Genomic DNA, 22,998 nt, shown 5'->3' with positions numbered 1-22,998 from the left:
ATTGAACCGCGGCTCTATGAGCAGCCATTCTTGCGCGATAGGCTGCCATCTCTTAGATGCAAGCGCAAGACTTCCAAGATCCCGATTGCGGTTGCGATTCCTAAATTGCGCGCCGATGTTGAGCAGTAATTCATCGGGGAGGTCGTTAATGGTCGTACGTTTGTGGGGTGAGGAGGAGACGGAGGGCGGATGGGACATGATGGACAAGCCAGAGGATCTTGGGTCGGGGTTGGATCAGGAACTTGCCGGTGTGATATGGCGGCGTGGACGCAAGGTAGCAATATGGAGATAGGCAACAGCGACGAGTGGTTGACTTGCACACAGGCATCTATAGAGTACCACCAGCGTATTACGAATTCATGGACTTATTTGTGGACCAAGCTTTCGTGTGGTACGCTTACATATATCAAATTCAGGGTAAGTTTTATCTTGGGAAGCGCACGGTCATGTCACGTGTAGCCAGGCCTTCACTCCCTGATCCCTACGTAGCTAGTTCAAGCGGCGCATTTCACAGCCGCGATTCATGAGATATTTTCCACATCTAGGAATGATGCGGTACAGTTATCAGCTCTTGGAGAAAATCTACACTAAACATATGCCGACAAACGATAAGCCTAACGTCTAGGGGCCATTGCTGCTCGCCATCTTCTTCTGCCTTGTCTACACAGCGATAGGCTACTCCGGACACCTCGTGAAATGTGTGACCGTCTTTGGTTGTAGGAACATCTGCCATTTGACACTGGCCCACAGTGCTGCGTTGAACTGGAAGCATGTGCTAATATTGTTGCCAGATTCTAGCTGCAGCCTTTCTATGTCGTCTTCCAGATCATGAGCCTCGATTTTTGTGTGTGTTACAAGTTCCATGTGGTCAATCTGCTTCGAGCGCTTCGGCTTCTCCTCGTGCGCACGAGGTATCTTCGCTGTGTCTCGATGCTGGTTTGAGGACTGCGCGCGCGTGCCATGTACGACAATAAAACGAGCACCAAGGAATCGAAACTCTTTAGGTGGTGGTGCAAGATCCTGCTCGGTTCGGAAACCAAACTGATAGGTATCCAAATCTGTGATGTTGGTCAGCCTACTGTTCTTGCCCCTTTGGTCCAGAGCTTACTCAATAACGGCGAAAGTCGTCGCTTCAACGCACGCTTCCCAAGGGCCCTCTCATTCCATCCATCGGATCCGACTGTTTTTACCTTCAGCTTGGAATCTCGAAGCTGCGGATCCCATTTGCTATTCCTGGTACCGTGGAAGAAGGCGCCCTGTGTCCACGACTCCAAGTCGAAAGTGGGGCTGTTGAGGAGCTCCGAGTGGTGGTCAGCGTGCTGTAAGAAATATCTAAATCCCATCTTCAGCGAACGGCGCTTCCTGCTGGCTTCTAGATTCCACTTGGACAACGGCGCGTGCGTAACCGCGTAGTGCCAGACCTCCATAGTCGTCAAGCAGGAAAGCGCCTCGAGCTCTTTGCGCATGTCGACAAGAATCCGTTGCGGTTCGGTGTGGAAAGTGACTTTGATTCCTTTACGATCAAGATCTGCAAATAATTGAACGCAATCCAGTCGACCCAGATCTACGGCATCGCACTGTGCCAAAAGGTTGTTGGGCGATGACTTGAAAGAGAGCTCGACGTGCTTAAGCCTCAACTTTTCCACGGGAACTTCGTTTATTCTCTGCAAAAGGGCAAACATCCATTTGTTGCATGACCTCAAGTACAGATACTGTATGGAAAGCGGCAAGACCTTGGAACGTAGCTCCGCCAGCGTCTTGCCAACTGGAGGCCCACGATCCACAGACGCTGGTCCATCGTGTTTTGTCACACTTGGGCTACCGGTGTCGGAGAACACGATGTCGTGCGGACGTCCTAAGATATCCATGGGTATATCAAGTCGCTTTAGTTTTGAGAAGCCTGCCAAAGTAATAATGTGTGTTCCCATGTTCCTCCATTTGAGGTTGTATGGCTCAAGGATCTCGACTGTGGGAGGACCCTTCCATCTTGTGTTCTCTGAGATTGTGAGAGCTTCGAGCCCCGCCTGGAACACTTTCAACGCTGGACCCTGAAATGGAGCAACGGGCAGTAACTCTGGGTTCAGAGCAGGGAAAGATGATGGAGCACGGTGTGCCGGACGTGGAGGTTGGCCTGAGTGAAACGGTCTAGCTTCGGGTAGTTGAATGGTCACTGACTTGATGCTTGGACAGCATATTGCGAGAGTGTTAAGAAAGAAGGCTGAGTCTTGCTTCCATACAGAACCAACAGGTTTGTTATTTTCTTTAACCGGGCTCCAGTCAATAATCCGCCCGGTAGTCGCAGCGACGGCGGTGCGAAGAGTTTCTAGGAAATTCAGGCGGATTCTCATCGGACCTGCGTACAAATGTTCTCCGCGGCGGCTGTATCCGAAATCTCCGAAATCAGCACTAGATATCTTGCTGGTAAGCTCGGCGTTGCCAACGAGCATTTCGAGAAACTCTCTGATATTCCTGCTAGATATGGTCAGGTTGCGCACGATGGTTTGCTGAACGATCCCGTTAATCCGTTTGTTGACACGTCCAAGGTTAAGAATGTGCGTAGTGGCGAGGAGATTTGAGGCTATCATCTCAATAAGCTCGCATGGTAGGCTGAGTAGGCCGTGATTCTGCAGCAGGTGGGAATCAACGTTGTCTGATCGCACACTCGTATCAGAGTATTGGCCATCTTGCGGACTTTCGGGAGTGGTGTCCGGTATCGCAGGTTCCCGTGGAAGGGTCGGGGTCTTGATGCCACTTCCAGGGCTCGCTACGCGTCTTTTCCTGGGACCAGAACTGAGTGATGTTGTTGGGGCCATTGCGATGTGGACTGGGTGTGATATGTAACTTGGACGGTTGAGTTTAGACGCCAGTTGTTGTGGTGGACTTCTCGTGAATTTGGTACACGCTCATTTGTGCTTTGTGCGTACTAGGACCTGTCACGACTGCGGCAATCGCGGTACCTGCATGTGATCAATGGGTTGGTGACGTAATGAGTGAATATGGTGGGGTAATTACCTGAAGAGCCTCGCCAGATCGTAAGAAGCGGACTTAATACTGCAGTTCAGAGCACAGAAGAAGTGTTGGTGGTGCATCATAGTCCCTGGCGGCTGCTCGTTGACTGAGGTGGGTAGGTGTGACACGTCGCGCCAAGACGCTATTCTTGAAGCAGGTGACTCCTTCCAGAGTTCTTGCCTTTGATGCGCACGCTGATAAGAAGAGAAGTCATAGCTACATACGCACTATTGAGTATTGAACTTCGGTTTTCACGTGATGCCTTCAAGATTCTGCAACATGCCAACAAGTTCATCTCGAATGTGAAAAGCGGCCTCCATTCACTCCAAGTTTTGGCAACAGGAAGCATGACTGTTGCTGGATGTGTATTCATGCGGACGTCTGAGAGGAGATCATCTATTCTTCCCTCGCTTTGACCCTGAGGAACTGCAATTTGGCCGGTTTGTGAGCTGAGTGCCGATTGTGGTCAACCAAAGGGGCGACATGAAGTTGTTTGCCGCTCTCGTCTTCAAGCGTGAAGTCAAACGTCGCGATGAAGTAGGCGGTGATAATGTTCTGCTCCAACTTGGCGAAGCGCATGCCCAGGCAGGGATGTCGTCCTGATCCCCAACCGATAAAGCCATGTGCCGCCTTCTTCTTGTCCTCTGCGCGCTCTGGTAGGTATCGAGCAGGATCCCACTTGTGAGGATCAGTATAGACATCTGGGTTGAGATGGATGTCTCCCGTGGCATAAGTAACGAATGCACCAGGGGGGATGACTTCATTGCCATTGCCAGTGGGTATGCCTCTATCGCTGATGTTCTGCCTGAAGGCGGTACCGAGAAGGTTCAGTCGCAAAGAATCGCGGAGACACAAGTCTATGATCGGAAATTCCGCCTCCCACGCTTCTATAGGTACGTCGTCGAGCTGATCGCGCAAGGGTGCGTTAGGATCCTTGGCATACCTCGCCGCAGTGCTGCAGATCTCATCCTTCGCTTTGGCGAGCCAGTCGGGCGAGGTCGCAAGATAGCAGATTACCTAACCAAGCTCAGTCTTCTCACGTCTATACAGTATGCACATCTGGATCCACTTACCCAGCCTGCGTTGATACCGCTATTGATCAGCCCGGCGAACAACGCTCCAACAATGAACTCGACGATCCTCACAGCACGGTCGCCTTGATCGAGCATGTGTTGTAGAGCATCCTCATGTTTCTCGTCACTCGCCGCGCGCTTTTTGATGATATTGTCGATCATCATGTAAAGTCGCGCGCCCGCATATGTCCGTTGGATGATAGATGGTGAGGGTAGTTTTGGAAAGATCACCGACGTAGCGGTCGAGCTTCTATCAATCAACTCGAACATCTTCAAGGCATCTTCCAGCTTGTTCGGATCCTCGGCGATCTCAGTAGGACCTACCATGCGAATAGTGAGGCGGAATATGATACGATAAAGGCTCTCAAAGGGATTCGTACGGCCGCTGACATCGTTCTTGATGGCTTCTAGGGCTTCCTTTGTGTCGGATATAAGAACAGGCAGCCTGCGGCGGAATTGCTCGTGCTTCAGTAGGTAGGTAAGGCGACGTTGAAACCAGGCATCGAAACCAAGATTCTTGTCTTCTTCAGTAATGTCCTTGGTTGATTTAGGCGTGGCACCGAATAGGACAGAGTCTGAATGTGTTGTAGGTAGTCAGTGCATGCCTCACATGTAGCTGGTGCAGGGACACTTACAGCCCTCAGTAAAGCCCAAATCTTTCGACTCGAAAAACACTTGACGTCCCTTGTCTCCAGAGAGCGCGACGACCATGTTCGGTCCCACATGGAAGGAGAAAGTACCAGTTTTGGACTGGTCACGTCGCTGGCTCCACCAGTTCCACCGTTGAGTCCAGAAGCCAAGAGCTCCAACAACGGGGAGATCATCGCTGACTTGAGGCGGCGCATCTGCAGGTATGCGATGCGAGTAGGGTAGCGAGGCAGTAGCGCATATTGTGAGGGCCAGTACGACTACCAAGCAAAGAAGGATTGTTTTAGTGTCTGCGAATTGGTTGAGCACATCGAAAAGCGCCATTTTGCTAGGTTGAACTGCCACCAGCGATTAGACGGTAGTATCGCAGTTCAGGCCCGCCCACCATGCAGATGGCGGGCGAGCCTAGATAAATAGCACAAGCAGTCGTGAGACAAGCGGAGAACGGCTCACTGCAGAGCTAGTAGCCCAGATGCGGACGCCAATGCCACCACCTGTGGAGCTATGCCGTCATCACCACTGCGGCTGCGAGCGTCTTGTGGCGTATTTCAGGCCTGCCAGAGTCGCAGAACGGACTATGGCATGGCGCTTCATGTCATCTCAATGCTGGGACGGGCATGATCGCAAAGTGTCCCAATGTCGAGCAGGTTTATTGCGACGGCAAATGTGGATGTTGGCCAGTAGAGTTATCGATATGTACGTAGTTGCACTACTACGGGCGTTGTCTTACAGAACGCAGATCGTTTGCAGCCGCAGCTTGGCTTCCCAGGCTCGTCCTGCGAACATCTCTCTCATTGTTTTGGCCCCCAAATAGCCGCTGTGGGTTAGGCACATGGATGGTGATTGTAGTTGTCCGAGCATAATGCAACAGCAGGACTGCCAGTAGTGGACTTGATTCATAACACGCGCAACTTGCTCAGGGGCGTTTCTTGGGGCGTGCATTGACAAGAATTAGAGGACTTCGGTACAATCAGATGCAGCAAAGTGCCGAAGCTCACCCAACAGCAGTACCCTTGGACGCTTCTGATGCTGGAGGTGTGTAAGATCTCAAAAGCTCTTTTGGCACTTGTTCGAGAGAAAAAGAACTCCAAGGCCCTTCCTCGCTTAGGAACCGGGCCATCGGTGTAGATCCGTGGCAGAGCTGCTCCTCAATTCTACCTGCGACTACATGAACACTTGCATTCTCGCATGTAGCCTCTTCGTTGTATCCTGCTCTGCCTCTTCCTAGAAGCCCGACCAAGACGTCACTGCCGATATTATCCGTAGACACGATACAGAAAGACGTGCCCATGCCCACAAGGTCGTATCCTGTATCGCTCGACCTTGGTTTTTCCGGAGATTTGCGCTGCGTGCCATTGTAGTTTGAAGGGACCGGCTTCTGTTTGAACTTGATTGTTGGCTTCTGCGATGAGCCTGCAGGTCGATATCGGGGACGTTCGACGATGATGCCGTCAGGACGCTCGATTGCGCGATACCTCTTCGTGCGACGCTCGGGCTTGCTTTGGGCTGTCGTAGCAATATCGAGTTTGGCGTTTGGAGGTATGCTCGGGTTGTTTTGGGTGCCGAGCGCGGTCGCTGAAGAGGGCAGATGTTTAGGTTTGCGCATGTCGAAGTCAGGGAATAGGTAGTTGGTGGTGTGGTGAGGCTTTGAATACACAATGGTTCTATCCACAGTCTCGACCTGCTCTGGATCAGTGTATCTGTCGAGCGATGACCTTTATATCCTCTGAGCGATGCGATGCGACGCTTCGTGTCGACAAACCTCTTCGACGACGTAAGCATGTTTGGACAGTCTAGATCTGCCTCATCGCGATCAAAGAATCTCCACACGTTCCATCTCGCCTTCTTTTGCACAACAAGCGCACCCTACAACAGGTGCCTTGCGCGCAGTGAGCCTGATCGACCTTGAACACACCACAACTGCGTCACAACCAAGGACAGGAGACACGGCGATGGCGGTCTGGACCTTTAGACGCGCCTTCCAACCGTCTGCAGCCTGTAGGGTGCGAGCTGGTAGCAGCATAGCAGCTGTCTCCCACATCCTCACTATCTCCAAAGCCTCGACCGACGTCATCTGGAGTTTGTCGCACGGAAATCTAGACCTTGGGAGCAAAGAGTGTGCTGCTGAGCCCCTGTCGCTGATCGTGGTGGTGAACGGGTGCGCAGCAGCTGAGGGGCGTGCAGCCACACAGCCCCTGCGGAGCATCGCAAACAGTCGTCATTTCTGAAGTCGACAACCAGGATTCGCTTCGTGTAATGATGTATGCCAGTATGTGGAGCTGGGGTACTGAAGGCTAGAGAATCTAGATTTTGGTATCGTGGGGGCCAGGTGGAGAAGATGGCAGAGGAATGCAGGAGAATGGAGCGCGTCGGGAGCGGACCGGTGACGATGTCAGTGCCCGTGCTCGACAGCCGGCAGGGGTGGGCAAACCGTCACTCTTCTCACAACATCACGGCCACGATTACAACGCTGTGAGCGCCGACCTGATGGACCCGCCGTCAAGTCTCAAAGACCCAAGCTGCCATCGCTCTCAAAAAAACTTACGGCATCACTTGACTGTACCCATAGACACGGCCTTTAGGCCATGTGCAAGAGTCAACAAAGCTTTCATTGCAGCCGAGGTACACCTACCTAAGCTCTTCGAAGGCGGTATCACGCATGGCGTAATCTCTGTGTATCACCAGGGGTCTCCAAGTGGCCTCGTGGTTGAATAAATGCTTCACGCTGTATCCGATCGCGATAACGTGCATCTCGTCACCTAACTGTTTGCTTCTCTCGTGGTAGAGGCCGACTCGCTTGCGACAACAAATCCCGCATCCTATCACTTGGTCATGTACGAGTGGAGAGGTACGTTGGTTCTCTGTTGATATTTCGGATGCAGAGCAATTGAAAGAAGGCCTGAATAGTTTCTAGATAAGCGGATATCACTCTAGAAGTGATTGATGAAATAACACCCTACAAGCTGACATATACTCAGCTCTCGCCGACGTAGATATGTACAGGCTAGATATGGTGTCCTAGCTACAAGATGAACACACAGCACCAGGATGGCGGGTGAGCCAAACAAGAGTATATGTTTGACAAATTGAAAAAAACTGAGATTAGAAAAGTGGTACCATAGCACAAAAGCCGACTACACCGACCAACCACCCCAGCATGACCTTTGTCATGGATACAGACACGACTCTTGTCGCAGCCCCAGTAAACTCCGGGAGGCCCGTCTGCTGTACGGGTACGGCGCTGCCATTGCTTGGGACTAGGAACCCAACCGTCATGGTGACTACCGGTGCTGGTGGAGGCAAATCCTCAGGTACGACGGGCTGTGCGGATACCACTGGTGTAAACGAAGCTGCGGGTGAATAAGGCGAAAGGACTGGAATCGCCGGACTCGATGTGTTATAAGCAGGAATGAATGCTGAGGATGGGCGTGGAGATGAAGTCGGCGATGCGGATCTAACCGATGTTTCTGCCAAATAATCCGGGACCACAGTGGCATATTGCGACGCGGAAAATGTCGAGTTACTCATCGTCAGGGTTGATCCAAGAGAACAAGAGGTCGATGTCGCTACTGACGATGGAGTCACAGTGACGTAAGTTGTTCTCGTGGTAAAACTTGTTGAAGGGCTGTCATATAGTACCGTCGTAGTGTTCAGCGAAGGAGTCGACGATGTCGCGTAACCATAGGCCGCTGTCGATATAGTAGTTGCCGATGATGGCGTCGCAGACACAGTGTAGTCGATTAGTGTCGAAGTGGAGTTCAAGGAAGTTGTACACGTAGTAGAGGTTTTCTCGCTCACCATCGTCGAGGTGGGGTACAAAGAAGAAGAAGAAGAAGAAGAAGAAGAAGAAGAAGTAGAGCAAGGAGTGGAAATTGTCTCGCTCACCACTGCCGAGGTGGGGTACAATAAGGAAGAACTGCGAGTAGAGGATATCTCGCTCGCGACCGTTGAGGTAGAGTATAGCAACGAGGAAGTGCAGGGCGTAGAAACCGTCTCGCTCTCCATTGTAGAAGTAGCGTTCAGCGAAGACGTGTACGCAGTATAGCTTACTGGTGTCGAAGTGGTGTCCGCGAGAGAAGTTACAGACCACATCCTACTCATCAGCGTCGACATAGTGCTTACGAGAGAGGTTTCCGATAAGGTAATACTGATCGGCGTCGAAGTAGCAATCAACTCTGAAGTTGGAGACACCACATCGCTAGCGAATACGAAGGTGATGTCTGGCGAAAGAGTCGGAGCCGCGGCCTCTGCACTGGCACGTGTCGCTGTATTACCAGCACGCGCCATTCCCATGGTAGCGTTCAGCCCCGGTGCCGCGAGGGTGTTGCTCGCCACTGGTGGAGGGACCAAGACACCTGTAGCGTTGTTGAAAGCATCATCAGGCGATGCACAAGACGATAGCAAAGGAAAGGTTGCCGTGAAAATGTTCTCTTCGATGCCAACTGCATTGAACGGTGGTGGAAGGACTGGCAAGGAAACGTCCAGAGCGATGTCGATCGCAAGAGAGATGTTTGCTTCCACCAAGGCCAGAGGGCCTAGCCTCAGGAGTTCGGGCGATAGTTCCGCTGAGTGGTTCGCATATGGCACACCTGGATAAGTGTTGTTACTGCCACTACCGCAGTTCTCGACAATGTTGCTCGATAGCTTCGCGTCTAGACGGGGCAATTGCAAAGAAGGTGTTATTTCACCCGTGAGCTGATCTAGGAATTCAAAACCAATCGGTATGGAGGGTATAAAGGCGAGACCAAGTAGAATCTCTGCGTCGGTCACGTTGACTTCGACGGGTAAAGGAGTGAGTCTAGATTCCTGGAAACCAGTAAGACGGCTGCTGGCGAGATCTGCAAGTTCCACTCGGAGGCTGGAACCATCCGGTACCTGATAATGTCAGTACCAAATGTCCACGTGTATTCAGAAAACCACACATACCGTGACTTCAAGCCCGTAGTTGACTTCGAGTGTACCGCTAATCTCAAAGTCGAACGCAATCCTTGGCTCAAAGACAGCTCCAGCCTTGCCAATGCCGGGAATCACGAAACCAGCAATTGGAACCTGGAACAAGGCGATCTCAAATCCACCAGAGCTGACTGGTCTGGCAAACAACTCCATTCGCGCACCAACACCAGTAGCCACAAGTTCGACGAAGCCACCCGTGATGACACTCGTGATTTCCTTCCCATCATCGCCGCCTTGGAAGATGTCCGGAATTAGATCAATTTGTGAAGCATCAATTTTGAAGGCGCCCTGTGTGAGGGCGATCTGTCCACTTGTCGTACACCTCTTACATCCAATCTCAATCGGCAAAGGTACATGGGGCACCGGGATGGCGCCAGAAATTGCTGACAAGAAGGATTCAATGCCAAACGTAGTATTGAGAAGCTCTGAGCCTAGATCAAAGGTAACAGTGTTGACATCGTCAGGAGTGTCTGCCGGTATGTTGACTCTACTCTGTCGCTTGTGGCGGAGCCTCGTGAAGTCGGAATGGCGGCGGTATACATGGTCTTCGGTAGTGTGGCCAAAGGAGATGTCCACGTAGTCAAATGCTGCTTGCCAAGTCGTCTTCGAGACGGATAGCTCGAGGGCTTCTCCATCCTTGGCGAAAGAGACATCATTTACCCTTGAGTCGTCAGGTAAAGTCCTTGGGACACATATAGGAAGCTTACCGATATACCGCTCGTTCGCCTTCTTCGTTGCAGCTCTCGTGCGACGTGATGATCAGGCCCCCATGACAAGCCGATCGAGCATCTCGTGCAGAGGAAGTATCCACAAAGTGCAGCTTCATCGTATCGTCGACGCACTGTACATCTTGCAGATGGTGTTCATGCTCTTCCAAGTTGAGCAGCGGCTTCTGCGAGCTGACTTTAACCTGTGAAGCAAATGTAGACTCGTCGTTCCAGACGTTCTCATCTAGCGCACTGTTAGCGGTATAGTGAGTGGACGCAGCAACTCTAGCATACTCTCGACATAAGCCAGTTCAGTCTCGAATCTCTTCGTGATCCTCACGCCTCTCTTGTAGAGGTCTGATCGTTTCGTAGCCGCTCGCAGCAGCCGGTGCGTCTCGAGATCATCTCCCGAGATCGCTGCAACATCCGTGTTGAAGTATGCGATTAGGAAGACTACCAAAGTGCCACGAAGGCTAGAAAAGTGCATATCGCGCGCGTAATCACCCGTCAAATAAAGAGTAAAAAGAATGTCTGTGATCTGGAAAGATATATGCAGGAAATGACGCCGAAGCAGCGCACAAACGGCAAGATGAGAATTAAAAGATGCAACGAAACGAACGGCAGTAAGAGAGCGTATACCGAACTTCAAACCCTCGCCAGCGAGTGTAAACGAAGATTATATATGAGCAGACCCGTGAAGAGAATCCACAAAGAGGGAAACGGAAGATACCTACCCCTACGAAGATCGGACGATACTAACCATATTATCGACCTCGACTCATTGCACCGACAGCACAGCCAAGCAACGCCTGCTTCAGCCTGCTGTGGAAGTCAGACACGGTACCTGCGTTTTTGCCGTGGGCAGGTTGCTTTCGTAGAGAAAGGCTGCACCACCTGAGCTCCTCGGCCCGTGGTTCACGTCGCATATTCACGTGTCGGGCTTAGTCTGCCGTGTGTGTGGCGCACGCCGCATGCGCTACAGCTGCCATACGTCCGTTTGGCTATAAGACAGCGGGGCATTAGTACGGAATGGGCTCTCAAACGGTCAGTGTGAGAGAAAGGGTTCTGTTTGCCTCAGGTCCTTATCGAGGCGGGTAAACCGTGCTGGCGTCCTTGGCGCGTCACGCTAGCCTTCTTTTTGTCTTTTGCAGCCAAAACCCCTGAGGGATTCCTGATGATATCTAGAAATGGGTGAGTTCGGTTCTTTCGGCAGTTTGAAAGGGCCTTTTGTCTATTGGTGGAGGATTCGCGAATCTCGGCTCATGCCGAATGTCATATTGGAGTACATTCAGAGAAGTAAAGCGCATGGCACGAAGGAGCTCGTCGCCTTGCAGTTTGACTTTTTCTCATTAATGGCGAGTGGTTGTCCCACAAAAGGATCGAAAGGTTCGTGTCATGAGTCCGAAAAAGCCCCAAGGGTAGTGGCACAGACTCTGGGTAGTTTGTTTGACCTCCTCTTTGTCTTGGGAGAAGCATGTGTCGACGTTGGATCTTGTAACATGTGCGAAAGCGCTGGTTTGACATTGCTGTAGCTATTCCATACTGGCGACCTACTCACAGTCCACACTCCAGACATTGTGGTACAAGCGCAGTAACACCTCAAGCAGTACTCTGCACTTTACGAGGCACCGATTCCCTCTCCGACTGGGCAATTTGGCACATTTGCCTGCCAAGCAATCTTAGCATAGGCCGGTAGGTAGCTGTTGGTGGTAAAGCTCTTGTCCATGTAGTACGATACCTGACTGAGCGAGAAGTCTCCGCCAACATCGGGCTGATTGAGAGCGTTGACAATGTAGCTGGCAATGAAATCCAAGAACACGAGATCAACGGTCTTTGGCATGGATCCGTCAAGCGGGAAAGAGGCGTTCGCCTGAAGATCGTTGGGTTGCGAGTAGTCTGGGATAGTCGAGTGTGTCGTATCATCTCCATCGGTACCGAAGTCATCTTTTGTTGTGTAACCTGGGCTAGGAGCAGTAGATTGACGGCGGATAAGACGTCCACCTTGCTTCGATCGGCGCGTCAATCCTTCGTAGTGGTGAGTGAGTGGCGGATCAAGGCAGGTGTCTCGGTCTGCGAGAATGGGACTGAAGCCAAAGTCGGCAGTCTCAAGATCCCGCTTCTTCTTCTTCTGAAAGGCACCAGCGTTGAGTATATCGATCACCTGCGAAGCCTGCTCGTAGGGTACATCGGGGATGAACTGGAAGGCATCATCGAATGGAGATACGATGAAGGAGTCGTCGTAAGTGAAGGGACCCTTGGCAAGGTCAAAGCGAACAGATCCAGTGTTGATAATGATGAGTCTTGGAACGTCCTTGCGCGTTTCGTTCACGACGACTGTAGCCAATGCAGTCTGCAGTAGTCCAAAGAGGTTACCTTCAGCCAGAAAAGGCTTGCAATACTGGCAGTATGTCTCCGGTGCGCAACTATTGAAGTCTTAGTACATATCCGAGAGCATGATAATAGGTAGTACACATACCCATACAAATCGGTCAGGTTGAGCTTGCTTCGGTCGGAAGTAATCTCGGCACTGATGCTGGTGCCAGCAGATGTGTCGAATGTGGTATAGGGCTGACTGCCCTCAGCATGGTAAGCGAATGTGTTACGATTCCAATCAAGGTATCGCCGAGCGTAGCGGATCGTGGAGTTTGAAGAAGATGTGGGCAGATGGGCACTGGCAGATGCAGTTCCTGTGCTCGCTAGTACCACCGCTTTACGAGTAGGATTCGGTACACCTTTGGGCTTGTGTTGCGCTTTGCAGGTCTTCGACTCGACACCGGAAATTGCAAGCCAACCCAAGGTTTCACAGTAACGACCTGAGGTGATGTTAGATAAATACACCGAAAATCGCCAAATCCTCTTACCAGACTCAAGTCCGGTAGCTTTGTTATCGTACACGGTAAAGTCTCGGATGTGCGTGCGTCCACCGAAAGCTTGAATGGGCACGTCTGGTCTTACGCTACGAATGGCCCTGAAGACAGTGCCCATCGTGCTGCTAGAGACGCTTGTCCGTACCGGGTTGTGACCAGTGATCACGAACAGATCAATCGGCTCCGTGTAGTTCACAGCTTGTTGAAACCACGGCTGCTTCACCATGTCGGCTGCCTTGATGACCTTGGAGACGTTGCTGTTGCCAGTGAAATCAAAGAGAACACCAAAAGCCATGATGCGGAGCCCTGTCTACATCAGCATTTAGCCACTTTCAGAGACATTCAACTTACCCTGCTCGGTGGTGAAGTAACGGTAGCGAGATCCGATATACTCAAACTGGCCAGTAGCTGGGTTGATGATCTGTACATTGCTGGTAAGATACTTGTCTCCGTAGACCTTGGAGAAGTTGCTGAAGGTTTCATAGGCGATCTCGGTAACATAAAGCTCGTGGTTCCCGATGGTCAACAAGTCGTAGTCGATGTTTTCGAAGATGGCGTTCGTGATGTTGCCATTGGGAGATGTTGCATCACTCAGTCCTGCACCGTCGTGGAGGTCCTATCGTATGTCAGCGGAACTGCCATCTTTCTCAACCACATGCGTCGTCCTGCTCGTCTGCAGGGCATCATGGTAGATACTGACCCCTGTGTCTACAAGAAGCAAGTCAACACCGAGACTCCGAGCTTTCTGCTTCATGTGCTTGGTGAAGCTAACGTAGTCACCCCAGTCCGCACCATAATTCTGTTCCTTGATGTGGCCTTCGAGCCATCCATGCGTGTCCGTTGTGTGCAGGAAATTGACTTGGCCCCATTCCAGGGGCGCCTTGGGTGTTGTAGTCGCATTCTGCGCGTCCGGTTGCATGCGTCGAACGTTTCTGGTCAGGACGACATCGTCTTTCAACGGTCCGTAGCAGCTGTGGTGGCCTTCGCAGGCCAAAACAGGCGCTACTATGGAGACGAAAGCGCCAAAGGCAAAAGACCGCATTATCAAGACGGAGTGAATCGCAGTGCGTGGCGGTAAGCAAGTAGGCTGTTATCTTCTTATGCAGCCTTGGAGGCAGGTACGCGCACGTAGATCGCCTCGGCTGCGTCACCCACGCCGTCAGACAGACATGGACGCAGGGGCGGAAACGGCAAGATCACACGTGTGTCTGTCATTGGAGAGAAAGATAAGCTTTGGAACTGGCCATTGACAAGTCTTCGGCGCCGGATGCCAAAAAGCTTGATCTGGGCTTTCTCCTGCCTGTTGAGTGACAAGCGCGTCGATTAGCGTTCCGAGGACCGGGACGTGTCATCGCACCTCTCCGACAGTTCTCCCCAGCCATGTCCCGTATTCGTAGACCACTATTCGCCGACCTGTGTTCCCCAATCCGTTCAGGATGCGGCTCATTTCGCAGTGGTCCCAGAAAGCTCCCCACTCTTGACGATTACTCAATTTGATCAGTGCTGTAGCACATCCCAAATCCGGCTGTCTTGGGTATCTTGCTGGAACGTGAAAGATTCTCCTCCTTATAGACGTCGTTTGCCCTGGATTGTTTTTGTGGTTGCTGGGGATTTGGTAGTATGAGACGAATGTTGACAAGAGGTACCGTGGCTCAAGACGAAGTCCTATTTGATGCAGATGCGTATCTCGGCGCACCGCTTCGACCAGTTATTTCCGGCCTTTAACTAAACATGGAGGTCCATCTCCTAGCGACATTATTCCATGTCATGGGCGGAAAGCCATCGCAGGCGTGCTTGCATTTTGTCTTCGGTAATTGCAAGTGGCTGCCGAATCTGCATAGTGATTGGCAACTTGGGATACAGGATGACCTTGCAGTTCGCGTCCAACGAGACTTATAGATGGCATGTGGCCCATTCCGGCGTGTACTCGCAATATGGGTCTATCGACAACTTTTGGTACCCGCAGTATTGCGCTTGAAATGTGGCACAATGCTAGAATAGAAGTCCAGTATAGTCATTCTGTCGAGGCGACAGCAGCGCTGGTGAGGGATGCTATGGAGTGCAGGTGAAGTTGGTCGAAGCTTCTCGATGACGCTGTGGGCCAAACGCGACATGCCACTTGAGCCCCGCAATCGTACTAAACACGGTGCAGGCTCGAGTAGCAGCAACACCAGCATCCACCAGTAGCACACGACCCAGATCCCAGCCAAAATGGTCATCAATTACAGCAAATGGGTGAGTGACGCGCTTCCCCGACGCCGCAGTCGCAGCCGCAGCTTCTGACAGTGCATCAGGACGCCTTGGAGCTCTCTGACGACAGCGACATCGAAGTGCACCCCAATGTCGACAAGAAGTCGTTTATTCGCGCGAAGCAGGCCCAGATACACCAGGAACGCGACCACCGCCGCCACCAGATACGCACCCTCAAGTATGAGCGCATCATCAACGACGGCCTTACCGAGCGCGTCGACCGTCTGCTCACGGCGCTCAAGTCGCACAAGGACAAGCAAGCCGAGGGAAATGGCGCAAACGACGACCAGCTCGTCTTCCAGGCCATGATGGAGAGCATGATGGACATGAAGGTCGACAAGGACGGAGGCGCAGATCGGCCGCCGCCACCGCCAGAGGGCGTCCACGAGCACATCAAGGACAAGCCCACGTACCCGCAGATGATGGCGAGTCTGGTAGACGCGGTTAAGAAGGACATTGACGAGCAGAAGAGCGACGAGCCACGGTACACACTCTTTATACAGGGGCTGGAGAAGGAGAAGGCGCGCATCCAGGATCTACAGAGCCAACTGCTGGCAAAGCTCGACGAGCTGGAGAAGGAGGAAAAGAAGCACATCACCAGCGACGACATCCACGAGGGCTTCAACTACTCCAACGTCAAGAAGGTCGAGGAAGAGAAGAAGAAGAAGGCTGCCGCCGCGTCGTCGTCGACAGCAGCGAAGAAGGAGACCACAGTCGAACTGCTCAACAACCCACAACGGCCCGCAGCCACGCGGACAGACACAGGCCAATCATCGGGCGCAGATGCCGACATAGAAGAAGGAAGCGTCGTTGGAGCCTCGCCCGAAGATGACGACGACGACATTACCGCCTCACCCCTCGCACAGCAATTCGCAAAGATAAAAGCCGGAGATTGGTACGCATGTCTCCAGTTCCTGATGGCACACCCAGAGATCCTAGCCGAAAAAGAGACCGACGGACTCCTCGTCGAAGCCTTCAACTCGGAACTCGATGGCAAGCCAAAACACGCCCGGCAATGCGTACACCAAGGTCTCCTACTGCAGTACTGTCGACAGCTCGGTGGCCGCCAAGGCGTAGAGCTCTTCTTCAAGCGCATACAGACCAAAGACCACCAGGCCGGCAAGATGTTCAACGACGACGTCGACTCTACCTACCACCGTATCAAGACACGCGCCGCCGAGATTCTGAAAGAACGCGCCGAGAACCCACAGTCGGAAGGCGCAGGTGTAGAGCAGATCCAGCTCCACGCCGTAGACCCCAACACGCAAATCAACATCTCGGTTCCGCCCAAGGAGTCTACTGCGACGGACCCGCAAGAAAAAGAGGCAGAAGAGCAGGCACGGCAGATCTTCGAGAGCTTCCCGCCAGGACTGCAGCGGGCGCTTGAGAGCGGGAAGCTGGACGAGGTGAACAAGGTGCTGGCCAAGATGAGTGTGGATGAGGCGGAAGAGGTGGTGGAGAAGCTGGGCCAGGGTGGCATGTTGAGTCTCGAGGAGGGCGTCATCGATGCGACGACCGAGGAGGGTCAGCAGATTATGGGCGAGATTGAGAAGAACAGGAAGATGCCGGGCCAGGCGTGACCTGTTTCGTCTGAGTTGATGGTTTGCAATGCCAGAATGAATGATGATGACGGAAATAAAGGGATGGCATGAATGCTGTAATTGTACATTATGATGGATAATTTGGTATCTTCGAACAACGATTGTCGACACGACCATATATCCTGAGCTAATTTTTGTGCGCCTTGTGACTTTTTCCCAAAAGCTATCCGAAAGCCTGCTTCGTTGCGTCTGCCATGTCTGCCTACCAAACAACCAACTCTGCCCATGCTCAAACACTCGCTCTCTCAAATCAGCTCGGCAAAGTTGTCATCAATGCCCGCCATGTCTCTGTCACCAGCGAAAGCGGCAAAGTCGTCGTCTGCCGCATTCCTGCTCATCTTCCTCTTCTTGTGCGCATTCTCATACGCCTGCTGGCCATAGACACCACCCTCGGCTCCTGGTCGCGCGTGTTGTAGGCTCTTGAGGAGGTCTGCGGCTGGGTGCTGGTTCGGCTCGCCAATTGCGGTTGCATACTCTGGCTGGGTTGTGTGATGCGCGGGCGCAGGGGCAGTCTCGGGCACGACAGGATGAGCGACGGGCTGGGGCATTTCGTCGTCGCGAATGGCAGGTACAGGGTCATTTCTGGGCGCGGGCGCTTGCTGGGGAGATCCAACAGGCGTGAAGGACTCCATGGGCGGAGGCGTGAGTTCCTCGACTTGAGGGCGTTCCTGCGCAGCTGAGAAGGTGGCGGCGACTGGCGAGGTCGTTGCGACTGGGAGAGGCGCAGTCGAGATCCTATTCTGCTCTGCCGCTGACAATCCTTTGAGGATGGCTTCCTCGACGGCGCGCTTTCGGCTCTCTATCGCGTCTTTGCGCGTCTTCAGGTCGGCCTCCTGTGCCTCTTCGTCGACCAGTTTCCTCTTGTTCGTCTCGAGAAGTTGCTCAAGGCCGGTGATGAGGGCCTTGCGTGCCTTGATGCTCTCGGCGACGGCACCTTCGGCCAGGGCAAGCTTCTTGCAGAGCGCAGCGAGCCCGGCAGCGTGCATGGGCGGAGATGGAATCGCAGCGTTTGGGTTGGTGAGTTTCTCGTAGTCCTGGTTGGCCGTGGTGACGGCGGGTTTGGTCGCGAGGTCGGCTTTCTGGAGCGCGGTCGCCAGTGGCGCGACAGGTGTGAGCTCAGGCGGGACGGTCGAGCTGGAGAAGAGTGCTCCACCAAGGGCAGGTTTGCGCGTAGACTTTGTGCGGTCCACGTCGTCTATCGACCTCTCCACTGCCTGCTGTACAGCCTGGTTGAAGATGTTGCGCTGCCTCCAGACCTCGACTACTCTGCGGATCTTGTTCTGTATTTCGTGGGGGGAGCCTTTGTAGGCTACTGTGGTCCCTTCAGCAAGGATGGGCTCGTATGCGCGCAGGAACTCGTCCTTCTTGCGCATCTTGGAGGTTTGGGTGATTTCGTTGGCGAGATAGATGAGGACCAGCTTCTTGTTTGGCGGCACCTCCTTGATGCGTTGGAGCCATACCTGGGCGATGCGCTCAGCATGTCGTCTGTACACGTGCTGTTAGTATCTTGTTTGTCGCGTGAAGCACATGTGCATGCAGACAAAGTGATTGCGCCAACCTCACCACCTGGTCTTGGCAGAAGATGGGAAGCTTTACCTGTGAAAGAGGATCCACTGGCCAACAGTAGAGATGGCGTCCTGCGTCTCATTGAGCGATGACAGCTTCGCCTTGAGGCTGTCCTCGGTGAAAGCCATGACTAGGGTCTTCACGAATCAATGGTGCAGCCTGCTACTGAAAGACGGCGCGCACGCGACTAGTATGACAATCAAGCTGCGGCAGTGCAAGTGATGGCAACAGAGGTGATGAAGCCTTCAGTGTGGGACATGTGCTCTGCGAGTGCTCGCGACTACAGTGATGACGTGTGTTGGGGACTGTAATGGGAATGGGATGGGAGGAGAGCAGTGGGAAGTGAGGGAAGCTGTCGAGGCTAAGTGCGATGCGGCTAAACGTGGCTCGGTCGCGCCAAGCAGCTCCCTTGGCCGTGACGGACGGTCAGTGTGTGCCTGACGCAACAACAACAAGACACCTGTACGCAACCACCCATTGTCGCCAATCTCATTGCTTTTCCCCCGCGCACTCTCCTCGCCGCCGCACACCCGACACCCACAATGGCCGACCGATTCCCCTCATTAGACGAGATTGATGCTGGTGAGCTCCGCCAGGGCAACAACTCCCGAAGCAGCTCCGCATCGCATGCTAACCAACCCTCGCAGGCCAGACCGAAGCGCGCGGCGATGCAGCAGACTTTGCCATTGGCGGCGACTCCAACGACGCCAGCAACTTCCTCGACCGCGAACGCGCCCTCCTCGGTGACGATGCCGACCAGTTTGCCTCAGAAAACGACCGGGCCGCGACGGTCGAGGATGGCGACGACGACCTGCTCGGGGGCGACTTCAGCCAGGCCAACGTGGGCGGCCAGGAGATGAGCGGCTTCGAGAGCTCCTTCCCCGCCATTGACACGACCAACGATGTAAGCACCGCCCTGCTTCCCCGACGGCAGCCCGCCAAACAACCATAGTGTGAACCCCCCGCATACTGACCCCAAACAAGCACATGGCCCCCGGCGGCACCATCACAGGCTCCAGCTTGCCCTTCCTCCCCGGCCAGCCAGCCCCGTCCTTCACCCCACAGCGATCAGACTCACCCGAACCCGATGTCATTCGCGAATGGCGCGAGCGCCGCGACCTCCAGATCCAGCACCGCGACGAGGTTTCGCGCGACCGCAAGGAGAGGACCATCAAGGAGGCCCAGCAGAACATTGACGACTTTTACGAGAACTACAACAACAAAAAGGACAAGGAGATTGCCAAGACACGAAAGGAGGCCGACGAGTTTCTGGCAAACCGCGACGACACCACGGCAGGCGGCACCAGCTGGGAGCGCATCGCCAAGCTGGTCGACTTGAGTGGAAAGGGCACAAAGGGCGGCGCATCAGGCAGCGAAAAGGCCCGATTCCGAGAACTACTGCTCAGCCTGAAGAAGGACGAAAAGGCACCCGGTGCCACTGGATACTAGAAGAATCACGATACGGGTACATGGCTGTATTTTTTTGGAGCCCAGGGCATGGTTTTGGCATACTCAAACGTCTGCGGCCACAACTCGGAGTTCATGGATAGGTTGCACGTTACTTCATGCAGCTGTGTTAATACTTACTCTCTGATGCCTACGAGTGCCTCTGCATTGCAATCAGGAGTATGAGTCAAGACTGTGCTCAGTGATGTCGAGCAAGCATTCCGTCTGCTAATGTGCTACATAGTCACCAAAGCCGTGGTCGCATAAGTTTGGCCCTCAGCCGCCCCATGGCGCAACGAAACTCTCGCCAGCGCTTTCTCTGTTATCAACAGAGCGAATTGCTCAAGACATAGAGCACGGTCCTACTGATATCGTTGTCCACTATGAGCCCCTTTTTCCCCATTACTCCTAACCCCTTCCCACTTACGACCAAGTCTTTGGCAACGAGTCAACAGTTGATGAGCAATGATTTGTACTGCACAGTTTAGTCGATTGGGGCAACATGTTCACCAGAGGAGGTGCAGCAGGATCCTGCAGAGCAATCGCGACAGTATCACCTATATACTTAACACGACACTGAGTGTCTAACCCGTATTGCTCACGCACAAAAATTTGTGGCTTTGATTCCTTCGCCCACATCTTCTGCCAGAGCCAAGATGCTGTCCAGCGCATCGCAATCTAACATGGCGTCCGCCCCAAACCATCCCCAACCCCCGGGCCGCATCCCAGCAGTCCCGCAGCCATCTCAGGCGTTCAGTATACAGGCAGTGGCATTGTGACACAATGACGACCGGCATCCCGGCTTTCTCTATATAACATGCAATTTAATTTCTCCGACGATGCAACATAATCCGGTAGCGACATCCGCAATCACGTGTATGCCACCTCTAATCTGAGACAAACAACCCAGCATCTACTCATGTCCGCCAATTGTGAATCGCAAGCGCTGTGGAAATGTTTTACACGCCATGTTTCAAGACGGTCGAGACTCCACTCTAGTTCGCCCACGACCGCTACCCTGTGGGCGTATCGCCCTCGACTTCTGTTTCCTCGCAAAAAGCATGTTTGTTTGGACTCGTTAAAAGACCAAATGACGTCTGACAAGAGATTCTACTATTTACACTCATTTCGCTTACTTGCAGCGTGCTCCTTTACGGGGACAACGGGCTAGATGAAGCTACTGCTCGCAGCCTCAAAGGGGAACTGTGGAGTCCACCAAGACCATCATGTGTAGCTAGCGTGCCGTGATTAATCTACGCACCCTCCTTGATGATCGCCCTCCAGCATGCACCGCCATGACGAGTTTCAAACATTCCACAATCCTGTGTGACGCACCGCAGCCCTGTGTCGTGGAGTAATTACCACCGAGCAAACCATGTGTACTATAAGAGCCGCGACCTCGAGCAATCTATTCCGGCATCGAGGTCACTCAGTACCGATCGCATTGCATCCATTCACTCTTTTGTTTCCAACTTATAAGTCATTCACTTCTTCAGTTTCAGCTTCGGCTTACACCACGCTTCATTACGACAGGATCGTATCTTTGACGCAACTTTCACTTCTTTCTTCAAAAACCTCTTCTTCGAATCGAACATCTTCACCATGAAGTACATCACCTCCGCCCTCGCTTTCGCCACCGCCGTTGCAGCCCACGGCTACGTCAACAACGCTACCATCGGCGGCAAGGAATACGTCTTCTACCAGCCGTACCAAGACCCGTACATGACCGACGTGAAGCGCATCTCGCGTCCCATCCAGGGCAACGGACCCGTCGAGGACGTTACCATCTCCGATGTGCAATGCGGCGGCTACGCTGCTGGTGGCATCAACGGCTCCAAGCCCGCTGCTCTGCACGCCGAGGCTGCCGCTGGCTCTGACGTCGAGCTCTTCTGGACGCTGTGGCCAGAGAGCCACATGGGTCCTACCATTACCTACATGGCCAAGTGCCCCGACACGGGCTGCAACGCCTGGATGCCCGAGTCTGCGTAAGTTGCCTTGCTTCTTTTCCCCCGTTCTGGCCTTTGGTTCGTGCTAACAACGTCGTGACAGTGCTGTCTGGTTCAAGGTCCAGGAAGATGGCCGCCAAGGCACTTCAGATGTCTGGGGCTCCGATGCTCTCCAGGTCGCTGGTGGTTCCGTCACCTATACTATCCCCAAGTGCATTGCTCCCGGTTACTACCTCGTTCGCCATGAAATCATTGCGCTGCACGCCGCGTACCAGTACCCTGGTGCCCAGTTCTATCCTGGTTGCCATCAGCTCAAGGTCACTGGTGGTGGAAGCACCAAGCCCAGCGGTCTTGTTTCCTTCCCTGGCGCGTACAAGGGCTCTGACGCTGGTATTACTTATGATGCGTACAAGGCTTCGACCTATACTATCCCGGGTCCTAAGAAGTTTACCTGCTAGACGGGTCACGAACTGATGAGCACCCCTGAGACGACATACTTCACTGTAAATATTCGCATTCGCACATAGTTCTTATACTAGCATGAATGGATCTATGCAACACCTCAAATAGTCTTGTCGTTGTTAGTTTCGTATCCGTATCATACCTTGCGTGCATCGTTCTCAGCGTCCGCGAGATGATCTGAATACGATGTCCTGATAGATCGAGCCTATCGCGCCGATGACCTGACTGATATGCGCTTGCTCAATGTGCTGCGACGAAGCGTCACATTACGACTGTCATCCTGCGAGGTGTACTGAGGTACAGAACTGACGAGCGTGCCAAATGTGCATCTGTTATGGCAGGTAAATAATTGATGCTGTACCAAGGTGACCCTCATGGATCCCAATGTGGATGTCGTACATCGAACTTGGGTTTCGCAGGCGACGCGTGAGTATTCTTTTTTCCTCGCAAGCGATGGCTTTCCTACCTCA

The 22,998-nt window shown here is 53.1% G+C and overlaps 8 protein-coding genes across 8 annotated transcripts; 3 read left to right on the top strand and 5 right to left on the bottom strand.

The window, feature by feature from the left end:
• Positions 1 to 675: 675 nt before the first annotated feature.
• ACET3X_007593 (uncharacterized protein) lies at positions 676 to 2,813 on the bottom strand (the record flags this gene model as incomplete). Its single annotated transcript, XM_069453756.1, has 2 exons — positions 676 to 1,058; positions 1,109 to 2,813. 2 exons carry the CDS (start codon positions 2,811 to 2,813, stop codon positions 676 to 678), a joined length of 2,088 nt encoding a protein of 695 aa, XP_069304756.1.
• Positions 2,814 to 3,405: 592 nt separating this feature from the next.
• On the bottom strand, positions 3,406 to 5,054 carry ACET3X_007592 (uncharacterized protein; the record flags this gene model as incomplete). Its single annotated transcript, XM_069453755.1, has 3 exons — positions 3,406 to 4,026; positions 4,083 to 4,657; positions 4,718 to 5,054. 3 exons carry the CDS (start codon positions 5,052 to 5,054, stop codon positions 3,406 to 3,408), a joined length of 1,533 nt encoding a protein of 510 aa, XP_069304755.1.
• Positions 5,055 to 8,358: 3,304 nt separating this feature from the next.
• ACET3X_007591 (uncharacterized protein) lies at positions 8,359 to 10,877 on the bottom strand (the record flags this gene model as incomplete). The annotated part of the gene is made up of 5 exons (XM_069453754.1): positions 8,359 to 8,775; positions 8,853 to 9,605; positions 9,657 to 10,344; positions 10,391 to 10,634; positions 10,685 to 10,877. 5 exons carry the CDS (start codon positions 10,875 to 10,877, stop codon positions 8,359 to 8,361), a joined length of 2,295 nt encoding a protein of 764 aa, XP_069304754.1.
• A 1,131-nt stretch (positions 10,878 to 12,008) lies between these two features.
• On the bottom strand, positions 12,009 to 14,299 carry ACET3X_007590 (uncharacterized protein; the record flags this gene model as incomplete). The annotated part of the gene is made up of 5 exons (XM_069453753.1): positions 12,009 to 12,813; positions 12,867 to 13,203; positions 13,252 to 13,563; positions 13,609 to 13,873; positions 13,958 to 14,299. The coding sequence occupies 5 exons, from the start codon at positions 14,297 to 14,299 to the stop codon at positions 12,009 to 12,011; spliced, it is 2,061 nt and encodes a 686-aa protein (XP_069304753.1).
• Positions 14,300 to 15,468: 1,169 nt separating this feature from the next.
• ACET3X_007589 (uncharacterized protein) lies at positions 15,469 to 17,087 on the top strand (the record flags this gene model as incomplete). Its single annotated transcript, XM_069453751.1, has 2 exons — positions 15,469 to 15,492; positions 15,552 to 17,087. 2 exons carry the CDS (start codon positions 15,469 to 15,471, stop codon positions 17,085 to 17,087), a joined length of 1,560 nt encoding a protein of 519 aa, XP_069304752.1.
• Positions 17,088 to 17,353: 266 nt separating this feature from the next.
• On the bottom strand, positions 17,354 to 18,802 carry ACET3X_007588 (uncharacterized protein; the record flags this gene model as incomplete). Its single annotated transcript, XM_069453750.1, has 2 exons — positions 17,354 to 18,593; positions 18,705 to 18,802. 2 exons carry the CDS (start codon positions 18,800 to 18,802, stop codon positions 17,354 to 17,356), a joined length of 1,338 nt encoding a protein of 445 aa, XP_069304751.1.
• A 329-nt stretch (positions 18,803 to 19,131) lies between these two features.
• On the top strand, positions 19,132 to 20,267 carry ACET3X_007587 (uncharacterized protein). The gene is made up of 3 exons (XM_069453749.1): positions 19,132 to 19,256; positions 19,322 to 19,578; positions 19,659 to 20,267. The coding sequence occupies exons 1-3, from the start codon at positions 19,217 to 19,219 to the stop codon at positions 20,121 to 20,123; spliced, it is 762 nt and encodes a 253-aa protein (XP_069304750.1). The 5' UTR covers positions 19,132 to 19,216; the 3' UTR covers positions 20,124 to 20,267.
• Positions 20,268 to 21,722: 1,455 nt separating this feature from the next.
• ACET3X_007586 (uncharacterized protein) lies at positions 21,723 to 22,524 on the top strand (the record flags this gene model as incomplete). The annotated part of the gene is made up of 2 exons (XM_069453748.1): positions 21,723 to 22,105; positions 22,170 to 22,524. The coding sequence occupies 2 exons, from the start codon at positions 21,723 to 21,725 to the stop codon at positions 22,522 to 22,524; spliced, it is 738 nt and encodes a 245-aa protein (XP_069304749.1).
• Positions 22,525 to 22,998: the final 474 nt, after the last annotated feature.

Source organism: Alternaria dauci, chromosome 7, assembly GCF_042100115.1.
Source record: "Alternaria dauci strain A2016 chromosome 7, whole genome shotgun sequence".
Classification (NCBI taxonomy): domain Eukaryota; kingdom Fungi; phylum Ascomycota; class Dothideomycetes; order Pleosporales; family Pleosporaceae; genus Alternaria; species Alternaria dauci.
The sequence above is the reverse complement of the archived record's forward strand: the minus strand, read 5'-3'. Positions and strand labels throughout refer to the sequence as shown.

Bases quoted from the DNA above. Each gene is read 5' to 3' on its own strand.
- ACET3X_007587 (XM_069453749.1), top strand. From the start codon at position 19,217: ATGGCCGACCGATTCCCCTCATTAGACGAGATTGATGCTG. The intron at 19,257-19,321 runs GTGAGCTCCGCC...CAACCCTCGCAG, and splicing joins ATTAGACGAGATTGATGCTG to GCCAGACCGAAGCGCGCGGC. The intron at 19,579-19,658 runs GTAAGCACCGCC...ACCCCAAACAAG, and splicing joins CCATTGACACGACCAACGAT to CACATGGCCCCCGGCGGCAC.